The following is a 24457-nucleotide window of genomic DNA, read 5'->3' as shown; positions in this document are numbered from 1 at the left end:
CCTTCCTGGGCCTGGATGTCCCCATTGTGCTGGTGCCTCAGAAATCCCTTTCAAGTGATTGGTGCAGAATATGGTTCGTGTGACAATTGCTGGCACTGTGGGATGTCCCCCTCACTTTTCGGCTGTTGGGGCAAAAGGGCAACCCCTTACCTGCTGGGTAATGGTTAACCAAGCTAACACCCCTTCTTTAAGAGGCCTAACTAGAGGCACCCAGCTGGCCAAGTCTCCAGGATGCACTGGGCGAAGGTAGTAGGGTCGGCAGTGGGGGCTGCTGCCATCTTGGGACTAGGGATCATCCTGGGCCACTTTGCCATCCCCAAAGCCGCTGACCCACCAGACCCCCAGGACCTGGACCAGGAGATCCTTCAAACTGTCCTTGCACAGCTGGATGCCAGCAAGATCCGGGAGAACCTTCGGTGAGAGAGGCAGCTGTGCCCCCTCCCCCTGTGGGCTAGAGGCCCCTCCCTCACCCTCGCCCTGCTCCTCTTCCTCCCTGCCCTGCAGAGAACTCTCCAAGGAGCCGCACCTGGCCTCCAGTCCCCGAGACGAGGCCCTTGTGGAGTTCATTCTGCAGCGCTGGAAGGATCAGCTCTCCGGCCTTGATTCAGCTGTGACTTCCACGTATGAGGTGCTACTGTCCTTCCCCAACCAGGAGCAGCCCAACCTTGTGGAACTTGGTGAGGTCCTGCTCGGGCTGGGAAGGTCGGGGTGGTGAGGGGAGCTGCTGACTCCGGGGTCCCTCCACAGTGGACTCCAATGAGACCGTCCTCCACTCCTTCCAACCCAGTGAGGAGAACGTGACCGGGGAGCAAGCAGGACCTAACGTGGTGCAACCCTATGCAGCCTATGCTCCTCCTGGAACCCCAAAGGTGGGGCTAGGCCCCCATCCCCATGCTGCCAGAGCTCAGCTCCCCTATTTCAGCCCAGCTTTCTTCCCTCCAGCCTTCCTGTCCCTCCTCCACCTGCCCTTGGTTAAACCCAGCCCCAGGAATCCCTCCTCTTGGCACTAGGGCCTCCTCGTCTATGCCAACCAAGGCACAGAAGAGGACTTCAAGGAGCTGCAGGCACGAGGCATCACACTCCAAGGCACCATCGCCCTGACACGCTATGGGGGCGCTGGGCGTGGGGCCAAGGTGAGCGGGAAGGGCATCTATGGACAGACATACACGCAGGGAGGGGACGGAAGACACCGAGCTGCTTGGGGAGCCAAGCTCCAGGCTTGGGGCAGGTGAGGCGAGCCATATTGAGACTTTAAACCTGAACTCCTGGGGCAGCGCTGAAGCAGACAAGCAACAAACCAAACCAGATTCCTCACCTGACACTGTTCAGTGTTGTAAGGAGCACTGCCATAAATGCTTCGCATAAACCTCTCCTTGCCCAAGGGAAGATGGAGTCCCAGCTTTTACTCAGGGAAGGAAGGAAGGAAGAAAGGAAGGAAGGAAGGAAGGAAGGGAGGGAGGGAGGGAGAGGGAGGGAGTGAAGGAGGTCGGAATTAAAAATATAGGGAGAGAGGAAGGAGAAAAGGAAGGGGAGGAAGGAAGGAGGGAGGGAGGGGGAAGGAAAATGGTAGGGAGAGAGGAAGGAAGGGAGGAAGAAGAAAAGGAAGGGGGAAGGAAGGAGGGAGGAAGGGGGAAGGAAAATGGTAGGGAGAGAGGAAGGAAGGGAGGAAGAAGAAAAGGAAGGGGGAAGGAAGGAGGGAGGAAGGGGAGGAGGAAGGGAGAGAGAGAGGAAGGAAAGGGAGAGAGGGAGGAAGGAAAGGGAGAGAGGAAGGGAGGAAAAACAGGAAGGGGAGGAAGGAAAGAGGGAGGGAGAGAGGGAAGGGAGAAGGGAAGGAAAGAGGAAAGGAGGAAGGGAAGGTGGGAAGGAGGGCACTCACTGCTTCTCTGCTGCAGGCAGAGAATGCAGCCAAACACGGTGTGGTTGGGGTGCTGGTGTACACGGACCCTGCCGACATCAACGATGGGAAGAGCTTGCCCAGTGAGACCTTCCCTAACTCCTGGGGCCTACCTCCCTCTGGTGTGGAACGAGGCTCCTACTACAAATATTTTGGGGACCCTCTGACTCCGTACCTACCAGCCCATCCTGCTTCTTTCCGCCTGGATCCTAACAACACCTCTGGATTTCCCCCAATTCCTGCCCAGCCCATTGGCTTCCAAGATGCGAAAGAGCTGCTCTGGTGAGCCTGTGCCCGTGGGGCCCTGCCCATGGGGCCGCCCAGCCGCGTGCACTGAGGGACTGCTCTCTCCTCCCCAGTAACCTCAGTGGACCCTCGGCTCCAGGCTCCTGGCAGGGGGCGCTGGGCTGTGACTACAAACTGGGGCCTGGCTTCTCCACAAATGGAGGCCTCCCAGCAGGCAGGTGAGTGCGGTGGGGTGGGGTAAAAGGGGATGGGGTGGGGAGTGGGCTATTCAGTTAAAAAAAATGCTGGTGCTTAAACTCAAGGTTTTATGTTCTTGTTTAGCTTTTTCTCTTGAGGCTGGCGCTCTACCACGTAAGCCATACCTCCACTTCCATTCATGTCTTATTTTCCAATCTTTCCTCCCCTCCCCTCCGCCCCCCCAGTCCTGGAGTTCACAGACTGGGTTCTATCCCTGAGCCTCTCTGTGCTCAAGGTTAGAGCTCTACCAATTGAGCCACAGTGCCACTTCCAGCTTTTTCTGTGTATGTGGTGCTGAGGATCAAACCCAGGGCTTCATGCATGCTAGGCAAGCACTCTACCACTGAGCCACATTCCCAGCCCCCTACCTACCTTTTTTGTCTTCCCACCCCAAAGCCTAGCCTTATCTCTTTCTCTCTTCCAGCCCTTCCTTGGTCCCCAAAATATGTGTCCTGTTTAGGGGAAGCTGGGAATTCCCTGCCCCTCTCACACTGTGGCCACATCTTACATTGAACTTGCCAAGATGGCTTCCACATTAGGGCCTCAACCACTCCTGGCTGGAGTCAGCCTCCCTGCCTGTAGCCTCCTTGGCCCCAAGGGCTCTGCCCTCTCCCAAGGCCTTGTTCACTTGCTTGTGCTCTATTGCTCAGAAGGGGGAGTTCCCCCTCACCCTGTTTGGTCCTGTCTATCTCACTGGGCAGAGGCTAGTAAGACTAGGGTACGTGCATGTGCACAAAATACCTGATATATACTTAGTGAATGGGCAAAAGAGAGGACTCCCGTCCCAAGGGCTGGGCCTGGACCCTCTCTGTGACTTGACCCCTTCCCTCCCTGGACCTCAGCTTGTCCTGCTGAGTAGGGAGACACTGAACAGGGCCAAGACTATTGTTCCTCCCATCACCTCCTCAGCATGGTGAAACTGAGTGTCCACAATCGCCTGGTGCTGAGGAATTCCTCCAACGTCCTAGGGATCATCTGTGGGGCTGTGGAGCCTGGTGAGCCCCCATGTGCAAGTCTGGAGCCCATCCGTGCCCCGAGCCATCACCCAGCCCCCTGCGGCCCACCCACCCCCTACTTCCCTCCTCTCTGGGCTCTGACTCTTCTTCCTGCCAGACCGCTATGTCATCTATGGAAACCATCGGGACAGCTGGATCCATGGTGCTGTGGACCCCAGCAGTGGCACCGCTGTCCTCCTGGAGATCACTCGCGTTTTGGGGACACTACTGAAGAAGGGTGAGCTGCCCCTTCTCTAGTGCAAAGACTCAGCCCACTCCTTTTTCCCCCATTCTTATTCTGTGTGTGTGTGTGTGTGTGTGTGTGTGTGTACACTCTTCTGGTACTTGAACTCAGAGCATGGTCACTGTCTCTGAGTTGTTTTGCTCAAGGCTGGTGCTCTACCACTTGTCATACTTCCACTTCTGGCTTTTGGGGTGATAAATTGGAGGTAAGAATCTCACAGACTTTCCTGCTGTGGCTGGCTTCCAACTATGATCCTCAGATCTCAGTCTCCTGAGTAGCTAGGAACTTTGGGCCTGGGTGTGTCCCTGATCTCTTCAGCTCAAGACCAGTGCTCTATTACTTGAGCCACAGAGCCACTTTCAGTTTTCTGGTAGTTCATTGCAGATGAGTCTCACAGACTTTCCAGCCCAGGTTGGCTTTGAACCATGATCCTCCTGAGTAGCTAGGATTACAGGCGTGAGCCACCGGTGCCTGGCTTTTTAAAATTTTTATTTTTTATAATCATGTCTATGGAAAGGAAGCTGGCATCTGGAGGAAGTGACCACTGTGGGGGTGGGGTGGGGTCTGGTGTTGGGGTGGGGGTGGGGTCTGGTGTTGGGGTGGGGGTGGGGTCTGGTGTTGGGGTGGGGGTGGGGTCTGGTGTTGGGGTGGGGGTGGGGTGGGGTCTGGTGTTGGGGTGGGGTGGGGTCTGGTGTTGGGGTGGGCTGTCTCAGAGAACAAAACCTCCTGGAAGGCCTGGCGAAGGCTGCCCTCCTCCCCATGTCCCTAACCTTTCTGGGTATCCCACCTTCCAACCCTTCCCGGCCCCCCACCAGGCACCTGGCGGCCCCGCAGGTCCATCATATTTGCCAGTTGGGGGGCAGAGGAGTTTGGGCTCATTGGCTCCACAGAATTTACCGAGGTAAGCAAGTCCCACAGGCCAGGGCAGGAACAGGGCTCTGGGGTGGGGCTGGCCGGGTCTGAGGTCACCCCACCCCACACTCCACACCCCGCAGGAGTTCTTCAGCAAGCTACAGGAGCGGGCGGTGGCCTACCTCAACGTGGACATCTCCGTGTTTGGTAGGGGGCAGGCGCCAGGAGGGAGGTGGGGGAAGAAAGGGGGCAGGATCCAGGTGCAAGCAGTCCTCCCCTGCTCCCCCCACAGCCAACGCCACCCTCCGGGCGCAGGGGACGCCCCCGGTACAGAGTGTCATCTTCTCTGCAGCCAAAGAGGTACAGGAGGGGGGGCTGGGAGGAGACCTAGAAGCCTGGGTCTGGAGAGTGGGCAGTCCTAGACTCCATGTCCCTGCGCCATAGATTGGTGCACCAGGTCCCAGTGGGCTCAGTATCTATGACAACTGGATCCGGTACTCCAACCGCAGCAGTCCTGTGTACGGCCTGATCCCCAGGTGAGCCAGGACTGGACCGGAGCCTGGTGCTGGTGGGCCTGCTCAGCAGCCTCTAGCATCGCCCTCTTCCTGTCCGCAGCATGGGCACTCTGGGTGCCGGCAGTGACTATGCACCCTTCATTCACTTCCTTGGCATCTCCTCCATGGACCTGGCCTACACCTACGACAAGGTAAGCAGGCACCCCGATCTGCCCTAACCGCCCTTCCCCTAGAGTGCTCCACCAGCTTCAACATCCTGCCATGTGCTCTAGTACAGACTGGATCTGGCTCTTTTGCTTGGTAGCTGTGCAGCCTGGGGCAAGTTTACCTTCTCTGTGTATCTATTTATTACCTCATGACAAATATTGCTGATTATAAGATGTAGATCAGGTTTTGCACTATTTAAGGCAAACCTCACTGCCAATCAATTGTAGATGATACTGACTGAAAGAGGTACGGAGATCTTGATATGTAGGGTGGGTGGTTTGTTTCAGCATAAAGAATGCAAGTAGACCAGGGCTGTGGAATGCACAGCCTGCCCTCCCTGATTGGTACCCAAACACCTTCTGCTTGTACAGAAGGAGCTGAGATTGGAGGCCTTTATCGGCCTCCAAAGCCTCATGCTGCTCCTTTCTGTGAAACTGGAAATTAGCACTGGCCTAGCTCTTCTCTTATGCTGGTCAGGCAAGTAAGTCCTTCTGAGCCTCGGGTTTCTCCTCAGGAGGCTGCCATCTGAGGATCAAGGTTCAAAGCCAAGGTGGGCAGGGAAGTCTGTGAGATTATGTCCCATTAACCAGAAAAAAATCTGGAAATGGAACTGTGGCTCAAGTAGTAGAGCACCAGCCTTGAGTGAAAAAACACCTAGATCTGGAGTTTAAGCCCCAGTACACACACACACACACACACACACACACACACACACACACACACACACACACACACACACACACACACACACACACACACACACACACACACACACACACACACACACACACAAGAAAGAACAAGAAAAGAGAAAGAAGAAATTTTACACATGATCTTACTCAAAGGCCAAGAAGTGATATAAACTGAAAATCCTAGAATCTACCTCACGAGAAAATGCCTACACAGAGTGGTTCACTGCAGCTGCACCCATTTCCCATGCCCTGTTCCCCTAGAGCAAGACCTCAGCCCGCATCTACCCCACCTACCACACGGCCTTCGACACGTTTGAGTATGTAGAGAAGTTTGTGGATCCCGGTGAGAAGAGGGACAAGGGGCATCCTGAGATGGGCTGAGGGAGGATGGGCTGCAGACCCAGCCCTGGCCTTGTCATTTTCCTGCAGGCTTCAGCAGCCACCAAGCTGTGGCGCGGACAGCGGGGAGCGTGCTTCTCCGGCTCAGTGACAGCTTCTTCCTGCCACTCAACGTCAGTGACTACAGCGAGACTCTCCGCAGCTTCCTGCAGGCGGCCCAGGACCACCTGGGGACCCAGTTGCAGCAGCACAACATCAATCTGGGTACTGATTCCTCCTGACACAGGGCCTGGGGAGCCCTGAACCCCCAGGACTAAGCCACCGGCTGTTTCCTCACAGGGCCTCTGGTGACGGCAGTGGAGAAGTTTGAGAAAGCAGCCGCAGACTTGATCCAACACATAACAACGCTTCAGAGCAGCAGCCCAGAGTGAGCAAGGGCAGTGGGCGACCATGAGGACCTGCGGGCAAGATGTCAGGCTGGCTGGGTGCCCATGCCTCACGCCTGTAATCCTAGCTACTCAGGAGGCTGAGAGCTGAGGATCGAGGTTCAAAGCCAGTCCGGGCTGGCACTGTGGCTCAAGTGGTAGAGCGCTAGCGTTGAACTGAAGAGCACAGGGACAGTGCCCAGACCCAGAATTCCAGCCTCATGACCGCCCCCCATAAAAACAAACAGATGTCAGGCTGGCGGCAGGCTTCTGGCTGCAGGCTTCTGCAGGTCTTGTTTCCTCTAGCTCTCTGCAGGTCCGGACAGTCAATGACCAGCTGATGCTCTTGGAAAGGGCCTTCCTGAACCCCCGGGCATTCCCAGAGGAGCAGTACTACAGGTGAGCCAGATCCCAAGTCCTGGGAGGTGCCAAGGTGGGGCAGCGTAATGGCCACCTACTGGGAAGCGTAGAGCAACTCATGTCCCAGAGACAGGAACATAGTGACCCCCATTGCCATAAGCTTCCATTTTACAGATGGAGGGGCGGGGTGGGGGGCTTTAGTGCCTGTTTATAGCAGCTGAATGAGGTCCAGGCTCAGTCCCTCACTAACCTTCATCCTATGCCTTCTTGTCAGTCACGTGCTCTGGGCGCCCCGCACCAGCTCGGTGGCCACATTCCCAGGCCTGGCCAATGCCTGCGCCAGGGCCGAGGGTACAAGCCCCGGATCTGAAGCGTGGGCTGAGGTGCAGAGGCAGCTCAGTGTTGTGGTGATGGCTCTGGAGGGGGCAGCGGCCACCCTGAGGCCCGTGGCTGATCTCTGATACCAGCTGTGTCTGCAATGCTTCCTTCATCTTCCGCCTCTCACCTGGTTTCCTGGAGTGGAGGCCCGGAGTCACGCAAGCAGGGGATCCTCTGAAGCACCTGAGCAGAAGCTGCCAATCAGACACCTGAAGACGGGGCAGTCTTTCTCTCTCTCTCTCTCTGTCTCTCTCTCGCCACTTCTTGGGAATCGAAGTCACACTGAGGACAGGCCCTGTGCATTCAGTCTTTCCTCACATCCCCAAATAAAGGAAGTCTAGCAACCTTATAAAAACAGTTCCTTTTATTACGTGGGAATAACAAGGAAACAGGAAGGCTGTGAGAGACTGCACGGCCTCTCACGTGGGGGGCCCGGGTCTGTGCACACCCTCCTCCTCCTCTGCCATGACCACATCCTCCAGGGGGCGTCCTCTGAGCTTGCTCTCCACTAACACCTGGCAGGTACCGGCCGGAGGCAGCCCTTCCTCAGCATAGCGGCCTCTCAGGAACACAACTCTTTCTTCTCCGTCTAAGGGCAGTCCATGGGCCTGGCACAGGTCCCGGGCTTCGTGAGCACCATCCAAGGCCAGCAGGTGGACCATGAAGTCCAGTGGCAATGCCTGCCCTTTGGGGGTGCTTAAGGCGCGAGCGAAGCGGGCCAGGGCTTCTCGGCGGGCGCGGCCCACGTGGCCCTGCACCGCGCAGCTCTGCAGGTAGGGCAGAGTTCGCAGCAGGCGAAACAGGCGGGCGGCGTTGCCCTCGCGGAAGGCAGCGTCAACTGCCAGGGCCCTGCGCAGGGGCGCGCAGGCGCGCAGGGAGGCGGGCAGCTGCAGAACCTCACGCAGAGCCTCCGTGGAACCTGCAGGGGTAGAAAGGCGGGATGAGGATGCCAGCTCCTTCTAGGGGTCGGCACCGCTTCCCATCCATCATCCTGGGTTCCGCCCACTCCCACTTCCAGTCTCAGCTAGTCCCACCCCCTCTGACTTTCAGTCAAGCTCATCTCCTGACCTTGGTCACCTGCCCACTCAGGTAACCTGCCTGACCCACTCACAGCCATGCCTCTCTCCAAGACAGATCTGATCATCAGGCAAATCCCTCATCCACAGCTTGGTCAGGTGCCACAAGATCTCAACTCCCTCTGTCTAGGTCTTGTAACAGGGAAGACGTGGGCAGTGGTTTCTGAGGGGTACACAGACCCAGATAGTTTAGTGACTGCCTAGAGCTTGGGTTTCCCACTGTCCTGGCTGCCCCACACCTGTTTAGAGGGATGACTCTGCCTCCCTGTCCCCATCACATGGGAAGTGACTCTGAGGTGACTCCGTCCCTAATTCCCTTCCAGGAAATCACGATACTGGAGCCTTTGGACATTTTTAAGAACGGAGGCTTCTGACTCATTCAGTTGTGAAGTCAACAGCATTTTATTATAATTAAATAGGATTTACTAAAATGTATCATTCAGGGCTGGGAAGGTGGCTCAGTGGTAGAGCGCTTGCCTTGCGCTGAAGAGCTGAGGGACAGCGCCCAGGCCCAGAGTTCAGGCCCCACAACTGGACCCCCAAAAAATAAATAAAAAATAAAATGTATCATTCAAAGAAAGGTGCTAGAAAGGTGCTCAAGTCTTGAAAGTGTTTTTTTTCCTTTTTCCTAGAGATTGATTCTAGACCCTAGAGCATGCTAGGCAAGCACTCTACACACTGAGCTATGCTCTCAGCCCTTTTGTTCACATTACTCTTTCTTTCATTCTTTTTCTCTTTTTTGTTGGTCCTGGGGCTTGAACTCTGGGTCTGGGTCTGTCCCTGAGCTCTTCAGCACAAGGTGAGTGCCCCACCACTTGAACCACAGCCAGGTCTGTTTTCTGGTGGTTAACTGGAGATGAATCTCATAGACTTTCCTGCCCAGGCTGGCTTTGAACCTCGATCTTCAGATCCCAGCCTCCTGAGTAGTTAGGAGTACAGGCATGAGCCACTGGCGCCCGGCTTTTCCCTTTTCTTTTTGCCAGTCCTAGGTCTTGAACTCAGGGCATGGGCACTGTCCCTGAGCTTCTTTTGCTCAAGGCTAGCACTCTACCACTTGAGTAACAGTGCCACTTTCAACTTTTTCTGTGTATGTGGTACTGAGGAATCGAACTCAGGGCTTCATGCATGCTAGACAAACACTCTACTGCTATGCCATATTCCCAGCCTGAGCTTCTTTTTTTAAATTGTATTTTTTGTTGTTGTCTTAATTTCTTTCTTTTTCTTTTCTTTTTTTGTTTTTGTTGTCGGTCATGGGGCTTGAACTCTGGGCCTGGGTGCTGTCCCTCAGTTCTTCAGCTGTTGACTAGCACTCTACCACTTGAGCCTCAGCCCCACTTCCGGCTTTTTCTGCTTATGTGGTGCTGAGGAATTGAACCCAGGGTCTCATGCATGCAAGGCAAGCACTCTACCACTGAGCCACCTTCCCAGCCCTTGTTTGTTTTTTTCTTTAACTGTATTTTTTTTTGTCTTTTCTTTTTTTGGTACTGGGGATTGAACCCAAATGTTGCACTTGCTAGGCAAGCGCTTTGCCACTGAGCTACATCCCGGCCCTTTTCTTTTCTTTTTGGTACTAGCGATCAAACCCAGGACATTGTACTTGCTAGGCAAGCACCTTGCCAACTGAGCTACAGCCCAACCCAAAAGACTGAAAGTATGGTTCAAGTGGTCCAACACCTGCCCTAGCAAGTAGAAGACTCTGAGTTCTGATTTTTATTTTTATTTTTTGTCGGTTGTAGGGCTTGAACTCTGGGCCTGGGTGCTGTCCCTGAGCTCTTCAGCTCAAGGCTAGCACTCTACCACTTGAGCCACAGCCCTACTTCTAGCCTTTTTCTGTGTATTTGGTACTGAGAAACTGAACCCGGAATTTTATGTATGCTAGGCAAGCACTCTATCACTAGGCCACATTCCCAGCTGCTGATTTTGTTTAAAACTGTGTTGAGCCATAGGACCACTCTGGCTTTTTCTGTGTATGTGGTACTGAGGAATGAAGCCCAGGGCTTCACGCATGCTAGGTAAGCGCTCTACCACTGGACCATCTTCCCAGCCCTCTTTTTTTACTTTTACTATTGAGAAAATGGAGCCCAGAAATGGGAAGGGAAGTTGGTCTGTGAAATGAGATGTGAGCTGTGGCTCAGGCCTGAAATCCAAGCTACTCAGAGGTTGAGATCTGAGTTTGAAATCAGCCCAGGCAGATAAATCCAAAAGACTCTATCTCCAATTAATTTTTCCATCAAAAATGCTGAAAATGGAGTTGTGGTTCCAGTGGTTGAGTGAAAAAGTGAAGAAAGCATGGTCCAGAAGCCCTGGATGCTGTCCCTGAGCTCTTTTCTTCGAGGTTACTGCTAGCCACTTTTTTTTTTTTTTTTTTTTGTCGGTCGTGGGGCTTGAACTCTGGGTCTGGGCGCTGTCCCTCAGCTCTTCAGCTCGCCTTGAGTGCTCTACCACTTGAGCTACAGCGCCACTTCCAGTTTTCTGGTGGTTTATTGGAGATAGGAGTCTCACAGTCTCTCCTGCCCGGGCTGGCTTTGAACCGTGATCCTCAGATCTCAGCCTCCAGAGTAGTTAGGAAGGATTACAGGCGTGAGCCACCAGCGCCCGGCTTGCTAGCCACTTCAGTTATGGCTTTTGGGTGTTGCACTGAAGATAAGATTTTTCTTTTTTATTTGGTGGGTAATGGGGCCTGAATTCTGGGCCTGGGCCACCCTCAGCTCTTCAGCTCAAGGCTAGTGCTCTACCACTTGAGCTATGGAGCCATTTCTGACTTTTTCTGCTTATGTGGTGCTGAGGAATCGAACCCAGGGCCTCAGGCATGCCAGGCAAGCACTCTACCACTAAGCCACCTTTCCAGTCTAAAATAAGATTTTTCTGCCGGGGCTGGATTTGAACCTTGATCATCAGATCTCAGCCTCCTGAGTAGTTAGGATTACAGGTGTGGGCCACCGGTGCGGGCTTTACACTTTTTTTTTTTTGGGTCCGGTCATGGGGCCTGAACTCTGGGCCTGGGCACTGTCCCTCAGCTCTACAGCTCAAGGCGAGCGCTCTACCACTTGAGCCACAGCACCACTTCCGGCTTTTTTTCTTTTTGCTTATGTGGTGCTGGGGAATCGAACCCAGGGCCTCAGGCATGCAAGGCAAGCGCTCTGCCACTGAGCCACCTTCCCAGCCCATACACTAACTTTTGGGGGAACCTAATGGTGAGCTGAATTTTGTTTCTGGAACGGGGGGCGCATGCGCTTTGCCGCCGAGCCACACCCCCTCCACCCCTCTCCCCCAGCCTGGACCACGGAGACTTCAAAGCTCCTTCCTTTCCCTCCGCTGTCCCCCAGGAGGGTCCCCGCCCCAAGGAGGGCTTTGCGCCGCGGCGACCCCCGACTCACCCAGGTTATAGAGCAGGAAGAGAGCTTGGAAGGCGGCCTGGCGGGGGTGCGTGCCCGCGCCCCGCTCGTAGCAGCGCCGCAGCGACCCGAAGCCCTCCTGCACCTGCGTCTGCAGCAGCACCGGGTCCACGTGTCCGCGCGCCTCCTCCGGCCCGAGCCGCGCCACCACGGCCAGCAGCGTGGCCAGCGCGGCCTCCAGCACCGCCGCGGCCTCGGCGTCGCCCGCGTCCTGCAGGGTCAGGTCCAACCGCACCGCGCGCAAGCGGTCGGCCACGAAGCCCGCCACCTCGGCGCGGGGGGCGTCGGCGCTCCCGGCCACCTCGCCGGCCAGGTAGCGCACGGTGGCCAGCAGCACGGAGGGCGGGCGCAGCTGGCTGGGCGGGGGCCGGGGCTTGCCCGCGGCCGGGCGGCTGTACTCCTTCACGGCGCGCTGCGGATCGGCGCGGGGCGGTTCCCCGCGGCGCCCCGGCGCCACCTCGAAGCGGTGCAGGCGGCGCTCCCTTTCCCGCCGGGCGCGCTCGGCGGCCGGGCACATGTCCTGGCACATGCCCACCCGGGGCTCGCAGTCGAGCATGTGTGGGCTGCGGGGAGAGGGTGGGCGCTCAGCATGGTGAGGACCCCGCGGCCCGGCCGCCGCGGCCTGCCCGCAGCCGCTACCGGCCCCTGCGGCTCAGGGGAGAGGGGCGTGGCGGGCTGGTGAGGGGGCGTGGCGTGGCCGACGGGGGCCGGGCTAGGGGCGTGGCCTGACCGGCCGGGACCCGCCCCCAGGCCGGGCTTCCAGCGTGCCCGCCTCCTGCCCGGACAAGCACTGCCCTCTCACCGGGTCCTGTAGAGCTCCCGAGATGCACTGCGCCGCGGCCGACGTTGGCAGCTGGGCTCCGCGCGCTCAGCCTCCATCCGTGTCTCCGTTAGTGCGCAGCGCTCCGAGGTACGAGTACCCCGTAGGGTCTTGGAGTTGTAGAGTGGCTCGCTTCTGTAATCCTAGCTATTCAGGAGGCTGAAATCCGAGGATCACGTTTGGAAACCAGCCTGGGCAGCAAACTCCGTGACGCTTACCTCCAATTAATCAAAACAGTCCAGACGTGGAGCTGTGACTCAAGTGGTAGCGCACCAGCTTTGGCTGAACAAAGCTAAGAGACAGCACCCAGACCCAGGGCTCAAACCTTAGAACCAGTACAGAAAAACCCAAGCCAAATCGCTGTGGGTCTGGGAAGTCCCATGATGCACCGGTTTGTAGTCCTTCCCGCAGCCAATGGCTGGGCGGCGGGGGCGGGCCAGCACGGGGCCACGCCTTCCCGTTGGGCTTCAGTCCTCAGAGCCTTCACTGTTGGGCTTTGGACTGCTCTGGAGGCTGAGATCTGAGGATCGCGGTTAGAAGCCAGCCAGGGCAGAAAAGTCCAGGAGGCTTCATTATCTCCAAGGGAGAAGTGGAGCCCTCGCTCAAGGGTAGAATGCTAGCCTTGAGCAAAAAGCTCAGGGACATCACCCAGGCCCTTTGTTCAAACCCCTGCTCTGGCAGCAAAAATGAAATAGGAAGTACTGGTGGCTCACGCCTGTAATCCTAGCTACTCTGGAGGTTGAGATCTGAGGATCAAGGTTCCAAGCCAACTCAGGCAGGAAAGTCTGCGAGACTCACCTCCAATAAACCATCAAAAAACAGAAGCGGTGCTGTGGCCCAAGTGGTAGAGCACTCACCTTGAGCTGAAGAGCTGAGGGACAGCGCCCAAGCCCAGAGTTCAATCAAGCCTCACGACCGACAAAAAAAAAAAAAAAAAGGAAGGAGAAAGGAAAAGAAAAAAAGCAAAGAAGGAAAAGAGAGAAAGAGAAATACGTTTCATTCATCCCTTTGTCAATAAACTGGTTTTTATCAACTTGTCATTTTCGGTTGTTCCAGATTCTTCCCATCTCCTACAGCAGGGGTCAGCACACTTTTCTGTAAAGCCATACAGAAATTTGTGATTTAGGTGGACCCAAGTACACAGCTTGTACTTGATGGTGATGCAAGAACTCAGTTATAGACATTATACGAATGAGCCTAGTTGTGTTTTGACAAATTTTTATTCATAACACTTAAATTTCGTATTATTTTTCACTTGCTACAGAATCTTATTCTTTTGATTCTTTTTTTTATTTTCACCCTTTACAAAACGTAAAAATTGATTCTAGCTCATGAACCTTAACAACAAAAAAAAGGCAGTGGGCCAAATCTGGCTGTAGGCTACAGGTTGCAGACCCCCATTCCAGATGGGTAGAGTGATAGTTTATGCCCAGAGCTGTGGCTGACAACGTGGACATGGAGACAGGCAGAATCAGAAGTGTGTATCTGATTTCAGCGAGGCAGGCTGGAAACTGAGAAGTCATTACTTCTTCATCCTTAGTCCAATTACATACAGAAATGTAATCCCTGGGGTTAAAAGACCAGTAATTTGGGCCAGGCTCTGGGGAGACAAGAGGGAGGCTGGCAGTGCTGGAGCTGGCTCGCCAGGAAGTACCCCTCCCTCAGGGTGGCATCTAGGACAGGTGCCCTTGAAGGATCTCCTCTGCCCGCTTTAGGTATTCGGCAGCCCGCTTCTTCACACCTTCCCGTCGGGCAGGGGATGGGTCACCTGTGGACAAAGATTGGCCTTTGGTCTGGTCCCTTAGTTGGATCCTATTGTTTCCTCCCATTTTACAAATAAGAAAACTAAGGCTTTCACAGGTTAAAATTATTCTTCCAGCCAGGCACTGGTGGCTCACTCCTATAATCCTAGCTACTCAGTAGGCTAGATCTGAGGATCACAGTTCAAAGCCAGCCAGGGCAGGAAAGTCCATGAGACTTTGTCTCCAATAAACCACCAGAAAACCAGAAGTGGCTCTGTGGCTTAAGTGGTAGAGCACTCGCCTTGAGCTGAAGAGCTGAGGGACAGTGCCCAGGCCCCATGACTGGGGAAAAAAAAATTATTATTCCAACTGGGCACTGGTGGCTCATGCCTGTAATCCTAGCTACTCAGGAAGCTGAAATCTGAGGATCCTGGTTCAAAGCTGCCTGGACAGTAAAGTCCATGAGACTCTGATCTCCAATTAACCTCCAGAAAACTGAAAGTAGAGCTGTGGTTCCAAGTGGTTCAAAGTGCTAGCCTTGAGCAGAAAGGCTCAGGGACGTCCTGAGTTCAAGCCCCACAACTGAAGGGAAAAACAAAACAACCAAACAAAAAAAACCCTCTTCCAATCAGTGAGGGACAAATCCCCACTTGTGCCTTTGCTTGGCTTTTTTTGCTGAAGGCTGGCACTCTATCACTTTAGCCACAGCTATACTTTTGGCCTTTTGCCGGTTCTATGACCATTCCTGCACAGGCTGGCTTTGAACCATGATCTTCAGATTTCAGCCTCCTGATTAGCTAGGATTACAGGCTTTTTCTCCCCCTAATCCTTTCATTGCTTTTCTGTTTATCCTTCCCCATTGCATCCTTGAGCAATCCCAAACCTGACCCTTGACCCTCCAGACCCTACTCACTGGGCATTCCCTGAAGCAGGACGTGCACGCCATCTCGGTAGCCCTGGAGGGCCGCAGGGTAGGCACCTGCCTTCTCATCCCGGAGGGCCTGGGTGATGAGCTCCGTGGCCTGGGTCAGATAGGCAGGGGTTGGCCCTTCTTCCTCATCCTCTTCCTCCGCTTGCCCTCCTGGTTCCCAGGGCTCCTGGTCCAGCCTTTTAGACTCTACCTCCATGGCTGCCAGCTCTCCTATGTGAGTGGGGCTAGGGCCTGCGCCTTCTGCAGTTGGACAGAGAGGGCTCACATTGCTTCCTGGCCTTTTGGGTAGGATCAAGTGAGAGAATTTACGCTCAGCAGCTCTTCCTCTCCTAGGACCTGCTCCCCACCCCCAGGCCTCTCCTCCCTCAGGACACCAGCTTGTCTCCAGAAGAAGGAATTAGAGCCTGGACAAACCCAGAAGCCTTAACTTAAAAGATAGCAAACTAGCTATGATCTGTTTGATTAGAGGAGTTCATGTACTTTGTAAAAAGTCTTACCTTCCTAGTTTGTGTGCGTGTGTGTGTGTGTGTGTGTGTGTGTGTGTGTGTGTGTGTGCAGGTCCCCCACATGCACGAGCACTAGGCCTGGGCTCTGTCCCTTAGCTTTTTCATTCATGGCTGATACTCTTTTCACTTGACTCACAAACCCACTTCTGGCTTTTTTTTTTTTTTTTTCATTTTTCCTCCCAGTCCTGGGGCTTGAATTCAGGGCCTGGGCACTGTCCCTGAGCTTCTTTTGCTCAAGGCTAGCATTCTATCACTTGAGCCACAGTGACACTTCTGTCTTTTTCTGTTTATGTGGTACTGAGGAATCAAACTCAGGAGGCTTCATGCATGCGAGGCAAGCACTCTACCACTAAGCCTCATTCCCAGCCCACTTCTGGCTTTTTGATGGTTGACTGGCGATAAAGAATCTCACAGACTTTCTGCTCCTTCTGGCTTTGAACCCTGATTCCCAGATCTTAGCCTCCTGAGTAATTAGGATTATAAGTGTGAATCACTGCATCTGGTGCTCATGTAGTCTTGTAAAAGTCTTACCTTCAAAATTCTTTCTTTAGGTATACAACATAAGTATAGTTTGTGAAGCCGGAGCTGGTGGCTCACACCTGTAATCCTAGCTACTCAAGAGGCTGAGATTTTAGGATTGCAAAGCTAGCCCGTGCAGGAAATTCCATGAAACTTTGTGTGTGTGTCTGTGTCTGTGTGTGTGTGCACACGTGTGTGTGTTGCGGGGCTTGAACTCAAGTGGTTAACTGGAGATAAGTGTCTCACAGATTTTCCTGCTGGGGCTGGCTTGGAACTCTGATCCTCGGATCTCAGCCTCCTGAGTAGCTAGGATTACAAGCGTGACCTTCCAGTGCTGGGCCTGTGGAAAGTTTTTATGTCCAATGAACTGTGGTTCAAGTGATGGGGCACTAGCCTTGAGCAAAAGAAGCTTAGGGACAGCGCCCGGCCCTGAGTTCAACACCCAGGATAAACAAACAAAAAAGTTTAATTTGTGATCTCTGGGTTAAGGGCAGAACTGCTCTAAAGTCTTAGAATAATCTTAGAATAGATTAAAAGAATCTCAAGGTTTTGTTGAGTGTTTTGGGTTTTTTTGAGAAGCAGTGCTAGGGATGCATGCTGGGCAAGTGTTCTACCACAGACGCACAACGTCAGTCCCCTCTGGGGTTTTAGGTCTTTCCTTTTCAATCAAGGACCCCAAATGTGCAGACAGTTGATGACAGGCACCCTCACACTCAAAAGTAGGGAGAGGGGCCCATTATGTGTCTGGGGTTGGTTTAGAGGTGGTCAGATAGCCTCCCAGCAACTGGTGATTCTGGTGCAGAGGCTTTGGACAAGAATCCAACTACTCAGGAAGCTGAGATCTGAGGCTTGTGGCTCAAAGCCAGCCCAGCAGGAAAGCCTGTGAGACTCTTACCTCCAATGAACCACCACAAAACCAGAAGTGGAGCTACGGCTCAATGGTAAAGCACCCCTTGAGCAAAAAAAGCCAAGTGAGAGGGAGAGGCCCTGGGTTCAAATCCCAGTACCTGCGTGCACGCACACACGTGCGTGCGCACACACACACACACACACACACATGCACACACACACAGAGTACATCCTAGAGAAGGAAGAGGTAGGCATTGCTCCATCTCCATCTAAGTGAGGAGTCCTAGGAGACCCCATGGAGAGCCTGGGGGCCTCCTGGGAGAAGGAGGGCCTCCAGCTGGGCCTCCAGACCTCCCCGTACGGCTGGGAGCAGAGCAGTCCATGGAGCTCCTCAGTACTGAGCTCAGGAGCCTGGTGTCCAGTTAAGTGCAGTGTTGGCTCCTGGCCCATAAGAGCTGATAAAAGGGTGAACTGCCTGCCATGGGTGGCGCAGGGGAGGACGTGAGCACACTGCCACCATAGCACAAGGACGGGGACCTTTTCTTGCAGGGCGACTGAATGTCTTGTGACACTGCCTATGAGAGAGTTTACAGAGCTGCCCACTGAGTACCCTGGGGGGGGGGGGGGGAGGGTTCAGTGTTATTCCCGCTCAGAGGCTGGGGGACAGCCCTGGGGGCAGCACTCTGTCTGTCCCCACATCCTTCTTTGCCCTCCTACCTGGAGGAGCAGAGAGGGGAGGAAGCAGAGGAAAAGTAGCCGGGTGCAGAGGCGAGCGCCTTGCTTCCTCAGCGCGGGAGACAGGCAGAAGGATCCTTAACACACAAGTTTCAGAGAGAGCCTGAGCAATGAAAGCTCATTCCAGAAACACACAGACGCGCCAGGCGCCAGTGGCTCGTGCCTAGCTATTCCGAAGGCTGAGATGTAGCAGGTCACAATTCAAACCCATCCCAGGCAAAAGTTTTAAGAGACTCCATTTCCAAAACAACCAGCAAAAAAAAAAAAAAAAGCTAGAGGCCTGGCTCAAATGGTGCCAGCTGCATCAGGCTCTACTACTGGTTTAAATGAAAAAACAAAAAAATGCACACAACAGAAATAGGAGGAGAAACAGGATGCTCCTCATAGCTCTGGTATTCAGCTCACCAAGCGGCCGGGCTGTGGCACAGTGGGCCTCTTGCTTCTGATGGTCATGAGAGCAGCCAGCAGGAGGCAGGCAGCAGCCATGCCTGGGTTTACACAGGTGCCCTGCAGATTGGCCGGCAGCCCTGTGCTTCTCTGCAGCTCTCCTGTCCCAGCCCCCGCCCCGTCCACCCTGCCTCCTTACCTTCTTTGGAAAAGGGGTCAAAGAGGGCGAGCTCAGCCTCAGAGAGGGGGCCTCGGGAAGGGGAACCAGACGCCTCTTCTTCATTTCCACAGCTGAAGAGAAGATCAAGGGCCTCCTGGGCAGGACTAGACGGCGGGGGATCCACTGAGGAGAGACCAGGGGGCCCTTGACGCCTGCCCTCACCACTTCCTGGCTTTCAAAAGGGAATCATCCTCTCCCTCAGCCAGCGGCCCAGACAAGCCTGTTAGGGTTTGTACCCCCCCCTTTTTTTTTTGGTAGGTCGTGGGGCTTGAACTCTGGGCCTGGGCGCTGCCCCTCAGCTCTTCAGCTCAAGGCTAGCACTCTACCACTTGAACTACAGTGCCACTTCTGGTTTTCTGGTGGTTTATTGGAATTCAGAGTCTCAGGGACTTTCCTGCTCCGCTGGCTTTGAACCGCAATCCTCAGATCTCAGCCTCCTGAGTAGCTAGGATTATGGGCATGAGCCACCGGCGCCTGGCTTGGTTTGTACCCATTTTACAGATAAGTAAACTGAAGTGCAGACAAGGATGACCTTTCCAACGGCCCTGAGCAGGTAAGCAGTGCAGCGGGGAACATCCCAAGCTGTTTGTTGTGATCACTGAACACAGGCCCCCCTTTCTCTCCCTGGGGCACCCAACCCTGCCTCTCTCCTTCCACCTTGATGTACCTGGAACCTCCAATTCTTCCAGGCCCCTTCTTTCTGCAGGGAGCGGCTGGGGCAGCCGGGGATCATCCAGTGGTGGTGCAGGGATCAGAGGGGTTGGCAGGATGTGTAGGTCCTTGGAAACCTCCAAAGGCCGAGTCACCTCCCCACCCTGCAGCAGGGAAAAGACCAGGCGGGGAGAGTCACAAGTGTCACCTGGTGGGCAGCTGGGCTTCCCAGGTGCAGGGGCGCTAGCAAGAGCAGGTGCACGTACCCGGAAAAACTCCTTGAGTTGGGGGCTGTTGTTGAGAGCAGGGATGTGTACAGTAAAGCGAAGCAAGTCTTCTGCTCCCTTTCTCCGCTCCTCTATCACAGAGGCTTCGAACCGGCCTGCAGCAGCCAGGGCAAAGGAGCAGGAAGAGCAACTGTGAGACAAATTAGTAGCTCCATGGCCCATTTTTCCTGGTTCTACCTGAGAGGCTCTGCACAGCCTGCTGGCTACCTCTCTAGCCTCCCTGGCCCCTCCTGTGTGTATTCATACCAGACGTTTACTGAGCAGCTACTTTGTGCTGACTTAAGAAGATGAGTGAGTGTTCGCTTCGGCAGCACATATACTAAAATTGGAACGATACAGAGAAGATTAGCATGGCCCCTGCGCAAGGATGACACGCAAATTCGTGAAGCGTTCCATATTTTTTTTAAATAAAATTAAATTAAAAAAAGATTTTTGCCATTCTGCTTTTATTCACAATATGTACTTCAAGTACTTAGCTTTATGTAATTAGTAATAAGAAATAGGGACTTATACTTTGTCACTAAAATCTTAATGGCTTTTGCAAAATACCATTTTATTTGACATTAAATGACTGAATTTTAAATAGATGTAGTACTTAAAACAAAAAAAAAAACAAAAAAAAAAAAGAAGATGAGTGAGAAACAAGGCCTCTGCTCCCAAGGATATCACATGACAGATGGGGAGGAAAATAAAATAAAATAAAATGAACCAAAATCGCCAGGTATCAGTGGCTCACTGTAATTCTAACTACTCAAGGGATGAGATCATGGGCTGGGAATGTGGCTTACTGGTAGAGTGTTTGCCTAAGTATGCATGAAGCCCTGGGTTAGGTTCCTCAGTACCATACAAAAAGAAAAAGCTGGAAGTAGTGCTGTGGCTCCAGTGGTAGAGTGCTAGCCTTGAACAAAAGAAGCTAAGAGACAATGCCCAGGCCCTGAGTTCAAGCCACAGGTCTGGCCAAAAAAAAAAAGAGGCTCCTGGTTCAAAGCCAGCCCATTCCAGAATGTCCATGAAACTCCTATCTCCAATTAACCAACAAAAGCCTGAAGTGAGCTGGGCACTGGTGTCTGTAATAATAGCTACTCAGAAGGCTAAGATCTGAGGATGAAGCCAGCTGGGGCAGGCTGGTACTATGGCTGTGGTAGGGTGCCAGCCTTGCATGAAAATCCTAAGGAAGGACTGGGAAGGTGGCTCAGTGGTAGAGGGCTTGCCTTGCATGCATGAGGCCCTGGGTTCCATTCCATAAGCAGAAAAAGCCGGAAGTGGTGCTGTGGCTCAAGAGGTAGAGTGCTAGCCTTGAGCTGAAGAGCTGAGGGACAGCGCCCAGGCCCAGAGTTCAGGCCCCCCGACTGACAAAAAAAAAAAAAAAAAAGAAAGAAAGAAAAAGAAAAAGCTAAGGGACAATGCCCAAGTCCTAAAGCCAAGCCAATACCAGCACCAAAAAAAAAGGGGGGGGGGGCTAATAAAGTTGGGAATGGGAAAGAGCCCAGGACGTCTGTCAGATGACGCCATCCTGGAGGACAGAGGTCCAGGACTCTTTCCAGCCCTCACCAGCTAAGATCTCCTTTTCCCAACTCTCCCTCCATCTTGGCCTGAGAATTCACTCACTCACCGAACACCTGTGCCCGAGGGAAAGCAGGGAACTCCTCCAGGCGCCGGAAGAGGTTGCGATGTGTGTAGGCCAGGTCGCCATGGAGCTTGCGGAAGTCACTGTACCGCTTCCACACCACCACCTACTATGCGGGGGGAGCCGTGACCAGGGCGGCCTTCCCATGCCCAGTCTGCCCCTCAGAACAGTGAAGAGCCAGGGTACCCCGCCCGCCCAGGGCCAGGAAATAAGGGAGGGAAAGGAGGGGCTCTTCTCAGTTCCCAAGCAACTCCCTTACTGTCTCCAGAGCTGGAATGGGGGGCGACTGCTTCCCAACCAGAAGCCTCACCTCTTTGATGTCTTCTGGGTCCTTTTTTGAGATGAACTGAAAAAGGAAAGGCAAGAACCTGGTGAGATCACAGGGCTGGGAAGGTGGCTCAGTGGTAGAGCGCTTGCCTTGCATGCCTGAGGCCCTGGGTTTGATTCCTCAGCACCACATAAGCAAAAAAAGAAAAAAGCCGGAAGTGGTGCTGTGGCTCAAGTGGTAAAGCACTAGCCTTGAGCTGAAGAGCTGAGGGACAGCACCCAGGCCCAGAGTTCAAGCCCCACGACCGGACCCCCCCCAAAAAAAAGAACCTGGTGAGATCAGAGCCTGATACCTGACATCCCATCATTCCAGGGACCTCTTAGTTCCCCTCAAAGCCACAGAGCCCTCTGGCATCAAGGTGCCATGACTTTAAGGCTCTGAGTATAACTTAGCAAGTTTTCTGCTAGATACTTCTGTTTATCTACCAAACTGGATGATCAAATGAGGTGCTGGTAGCTCACGCTTGTCAATCCTAGCTACTCAGGAAGTTGAGACCTGAGGATCAAGGCTTAAATCTATATGGGGTAGGAATGTCCATGAGACTTTCCAAAATGGAGCCCAAACACAGAAGAGCATTTGCTGTGTGAGTCCATTCATAGGAAAGTCAAGAACAGACAAAGGGTTGGAGGTGTGGCTTCGTTGATAGAGCCCTGGCCAATCAGCAAAGCCTCAGGTACCAAGTTGGAGTACTGGTACAAAAAAAAGAATGGATCAAATTTATGGTGACAGAAGACAACTAATGACTGACAAGACACAAACTTGGGGGATGGAAGTGTATGTTGAGCTGCACAATATATATTACATAAAATCTGATCAAGCTGTGATGTGGTAGAGGAGGTAAAGATGGAATATTTGACTTGGATTGTGTAAAATGGATAACGAAGGATTTTAAGATATAAATGTGTGGGCTGGGAAGGTGGTTCAGCACTAAAGTGCTCACCTAGCATACATGAAGCCCTGGGTTCAATCCCTCAGCACCACATACACAGGAAAAGCTGGAAGTAGTGCTGTGGCTCAAGTGGTAGAGTAAGTTTCCTGAGCAAAAGAAGCTCAGGAACAGTGCCCAGGCCCTGAGTTCAAGCCCCACGACCGGGGAGGGAGGGGGGGATATAAATGTAAGTGTGCTGTGGATAAGACTTCCCTGGTAACTAGCTATTTTAGCTAGTAACTGTAACTCCATAACCCTGTAACTCTGTTACTCTGCTTCTGCCGTTTTCTGAACAACGGAAGCCCTAACCCAGATGAACCATCACCACCCTTTGTTCTATTCCCCTGCTTCCAGCCAGCAAAACCTTGGCGGGAAATTTTAAATTAATGTGCGAATTTCTTGTAACAATCATTGGCTAAAACCAACACCCAGCCTCCCGCTTTCCCCACCCTAGCCCAAAATGCTTAAAAGCCAATGTGGGCTGGCACTCAGGGCCATTTCCTGGGATCACAACTCCAGGTGATGTCCTGGCCCGTCAGCACTTTTCACTCAATAAAATCTTTTACATTTTCACTGCGGATTCAGTGGTCTCACTGCCCCTCCCCACTACAGCTGTACATTCATATAAATTATGTCTCAATTTCAAAAAACCGAAGCCGCCTGTGGTTCTTGCCTAGCTAATCCTAATCCCAGCTACTCTGGAGGTTGAGACATGAGGATCTAAATTGGAAGCCAGCCTAGGTAGAAAAGTCTATGAGACTCTAATCTCCAGTAAACTACTCACAAAAGGCTATAAGTGGTGCTGTGGCACAAGTGGTAGAGCGCTAGCCTTGAATACAAAGAGGTTTAGGCACAGCTCGGTGGTAGAGCGCTTGCCTCACATACATGAGGCAGAAAAAGCCAGAAGTGGCGCTGTGGCACAAGTGGTAGAGCGCTGGCCTTGCTGCAGAGCTGAGGGACAGCGCCCAGGCCCAGAGTTCAAGCCCCACGACCGACAAAAAAAAGTATTGCAAGAGTTTTCACATACATACGAAACTAAACAAACCAATAAAGCAAAAGTAACCAGAGAATTCATACTGGGTTAAGCTCGTTTTCATGTTCGAGAAATGCACAAACTACGCGGGAAGCTCGGGTCCCGCAGCGCAGCGGCGGGGAGCGTCCCGCGCCCTTTAAAAAAAAAGAAAAGGCTGCCACCGAGGCCCCGCCCACAGCCCCAGGACCACCCTCACGGCCACCGAGGCCCCGCCCACAGGTCGCCCAGGACCACCCTCACGGCCTCCGAGGCCCCGCCCACAGGGCGCCCAGGACCACCCTCACGGCCTCCGAGGCCCCGCCCACAGGGCGCCCAGGACCACCCTCACGGCCTCCGAGGCCCCGCCCACAGGGCGCCCAGGACCACCCTCACGGCCTCTGAGGCCCCGCCCACAAGGCGCCCAGGACCGCCCTCACGCGGGACTCCACTTAAAGGGGAAACGCTTTTCTGTCGTCCAAACGAGGGAGCCGCCCGCCTCACCTACCCTTAAGGTACCACGCGGCCCCCCCAGCTGTTTAAAGCGGAAAGGTCCCCGCTGGGCCCCACCTCACCTGCGCGGTTACTTTGTACTCGGTGTAGCCCTTGGGATGGGTCCTGGGGTCGGAGACCGTGTAGTGCCGCAGGAAGTCATCCTTCGCCTGGCGAGACATGGCCACCGAGCTGGAGCGGCGCTGACCGCCGCCCCCGCCCCTCCGGCTCCGGCCTCCGCCAGCGCCGGCTCGCCCGGGCCTGCGCCCTCCTTCTACCCGCCCACGGAGCCGGGCGCAAGTCGCAGCGCCGCCCTGGCCCCGGCCTGCGGCCAAGGGAGCGTCTGAAAAGTTCCCTACCATGGGGAAAGCGTAAACGCGGGTAATGGGGGAAGGAAGATTGGTCGGGGGAGGTTTAGGCACCTCCTCACTGTGAGGGCAATGGAGCACCCCGTATCTGAGCGTAAGCCCCACAGACTTCCAAACCACTTCTCTTCTTTCATCCATCCACATACTTTTGTTTTTGTCAGTACTAGGGTTTGAACTCAGGTCCTTGCACTTGCTAGGCTAGC

The 24457-nt window shown here is 54.0% G+C and overlaps 3 protein-coding genes and 1 non-coding gene across 4 annotated transcripts; 2 read left to right on the top strand and 2 right to left on the bottom strand.

Moving 5' to 3' along the window:
- Window positions 1-231: 231 nt before the first annotated feature.
- Window positions 232-7467, top strand: LOC138824283 (aminopeptidase NAALADL1-like). Its single transcript, XM_070018059.1, has 18 exons — window positions 232-416; window positions 505-677; window positions 748-869; window positions 1011-1133; window positions 1893-2176; window positions 2254-2358; window positions 3287-3372; window positions 3491-3610; window positions 4432-4517; window positions 4612-4675; window positions 4761-4828; window positions 4913-5004; window positions 5084-5174; window positions 6144-6225; window positions 6312-6485; window positions 6561-6648; window positions 6953-7045; window positions 7281-7467. Exons 1-18 carry the CDS (start codon window positions 232-234, stop codon window positions 7465-7467), a joined length of 2223 nt encoding a protein of 740 aa, XP_069874160.1.
- On the bottom strand, window positions 5912-13049 carry LOC138824285 (SAC3 domain-containing protein 1-like). Its single transcript, XM_070018063.1, has 3 exons — window positions 12658-13049; window positions 11838-12418; window positions 5912-8303 (listed from the first exon to the last, which is right to left on the bottom strand). The coding sequence occupies exons 1-3, from the start codon at window positions 12732-12734 to the stop codon at window positions 7804-7806; spliced, it is 1158 nt and encodes a 385-aa protein (XP_069874164.1). The 5' UTR covers window positions 12735-13049; the 3' UTR covers window positions 5912-7803.
- Window positions 13050-13876: 827 nt separating this feature from the next.
- On the bottom strand, window positions 13877-24191 carry LOC138824281 (sorting nexin-15). Its single transcript, XM_070018057.1, has 8 exons — window positions 23970-24191; window positions 21440-21475; window positions 21115-21235; window positions 19482-19597; window positions 19232-19379; window positions 18544-18687; window positions 15331-15588; window positions 13877-14443 (listed from the first exon to the last, which is right to left on the bottom strand). Exons 1-8 carry the CDS (start codon window positions 24066-24068, stop codon window positions 14349-14351), a joined length of 1017 nt encoding a protein of 338 aa, XP_069874158.1. The 5' UTR covers window positions 24069-24191; the 3' UTR covers window positions 13877-14348.
- Window positions 19798-19904, top strand: LOC138824375 (U6 spliceosomal RNA). The gene has a single exon (XR_011371066.1). It is a non-coding gene; the product is annotated as a U6 spliceosomal RNA (small nuclear RNA).
- Window positions 24192-24457: the final 266 nt, after the last annotated feature.

The sequence above is a fragment of the Dipodomys merriami genome, unplaced genomic scaffold, assembly GCF_024711535.1.
Source record: "Dipodomys merriami isolate MVZ:Mamm:240054 unplaced genomic scaffold, mDipMer1.0.p SCAF_128, whole genome shotgun sequence".
NCBI lineage: Eukaryota > Metazoa > Chordata > Mammalia > Rodentia > Heteromyidae > Dipodomys > Dipodomys merriami.
Note: the sequence above shows the minus strand (reverse complement) of the source record. Positions and strands in the feature narration are given on the sequence as shown.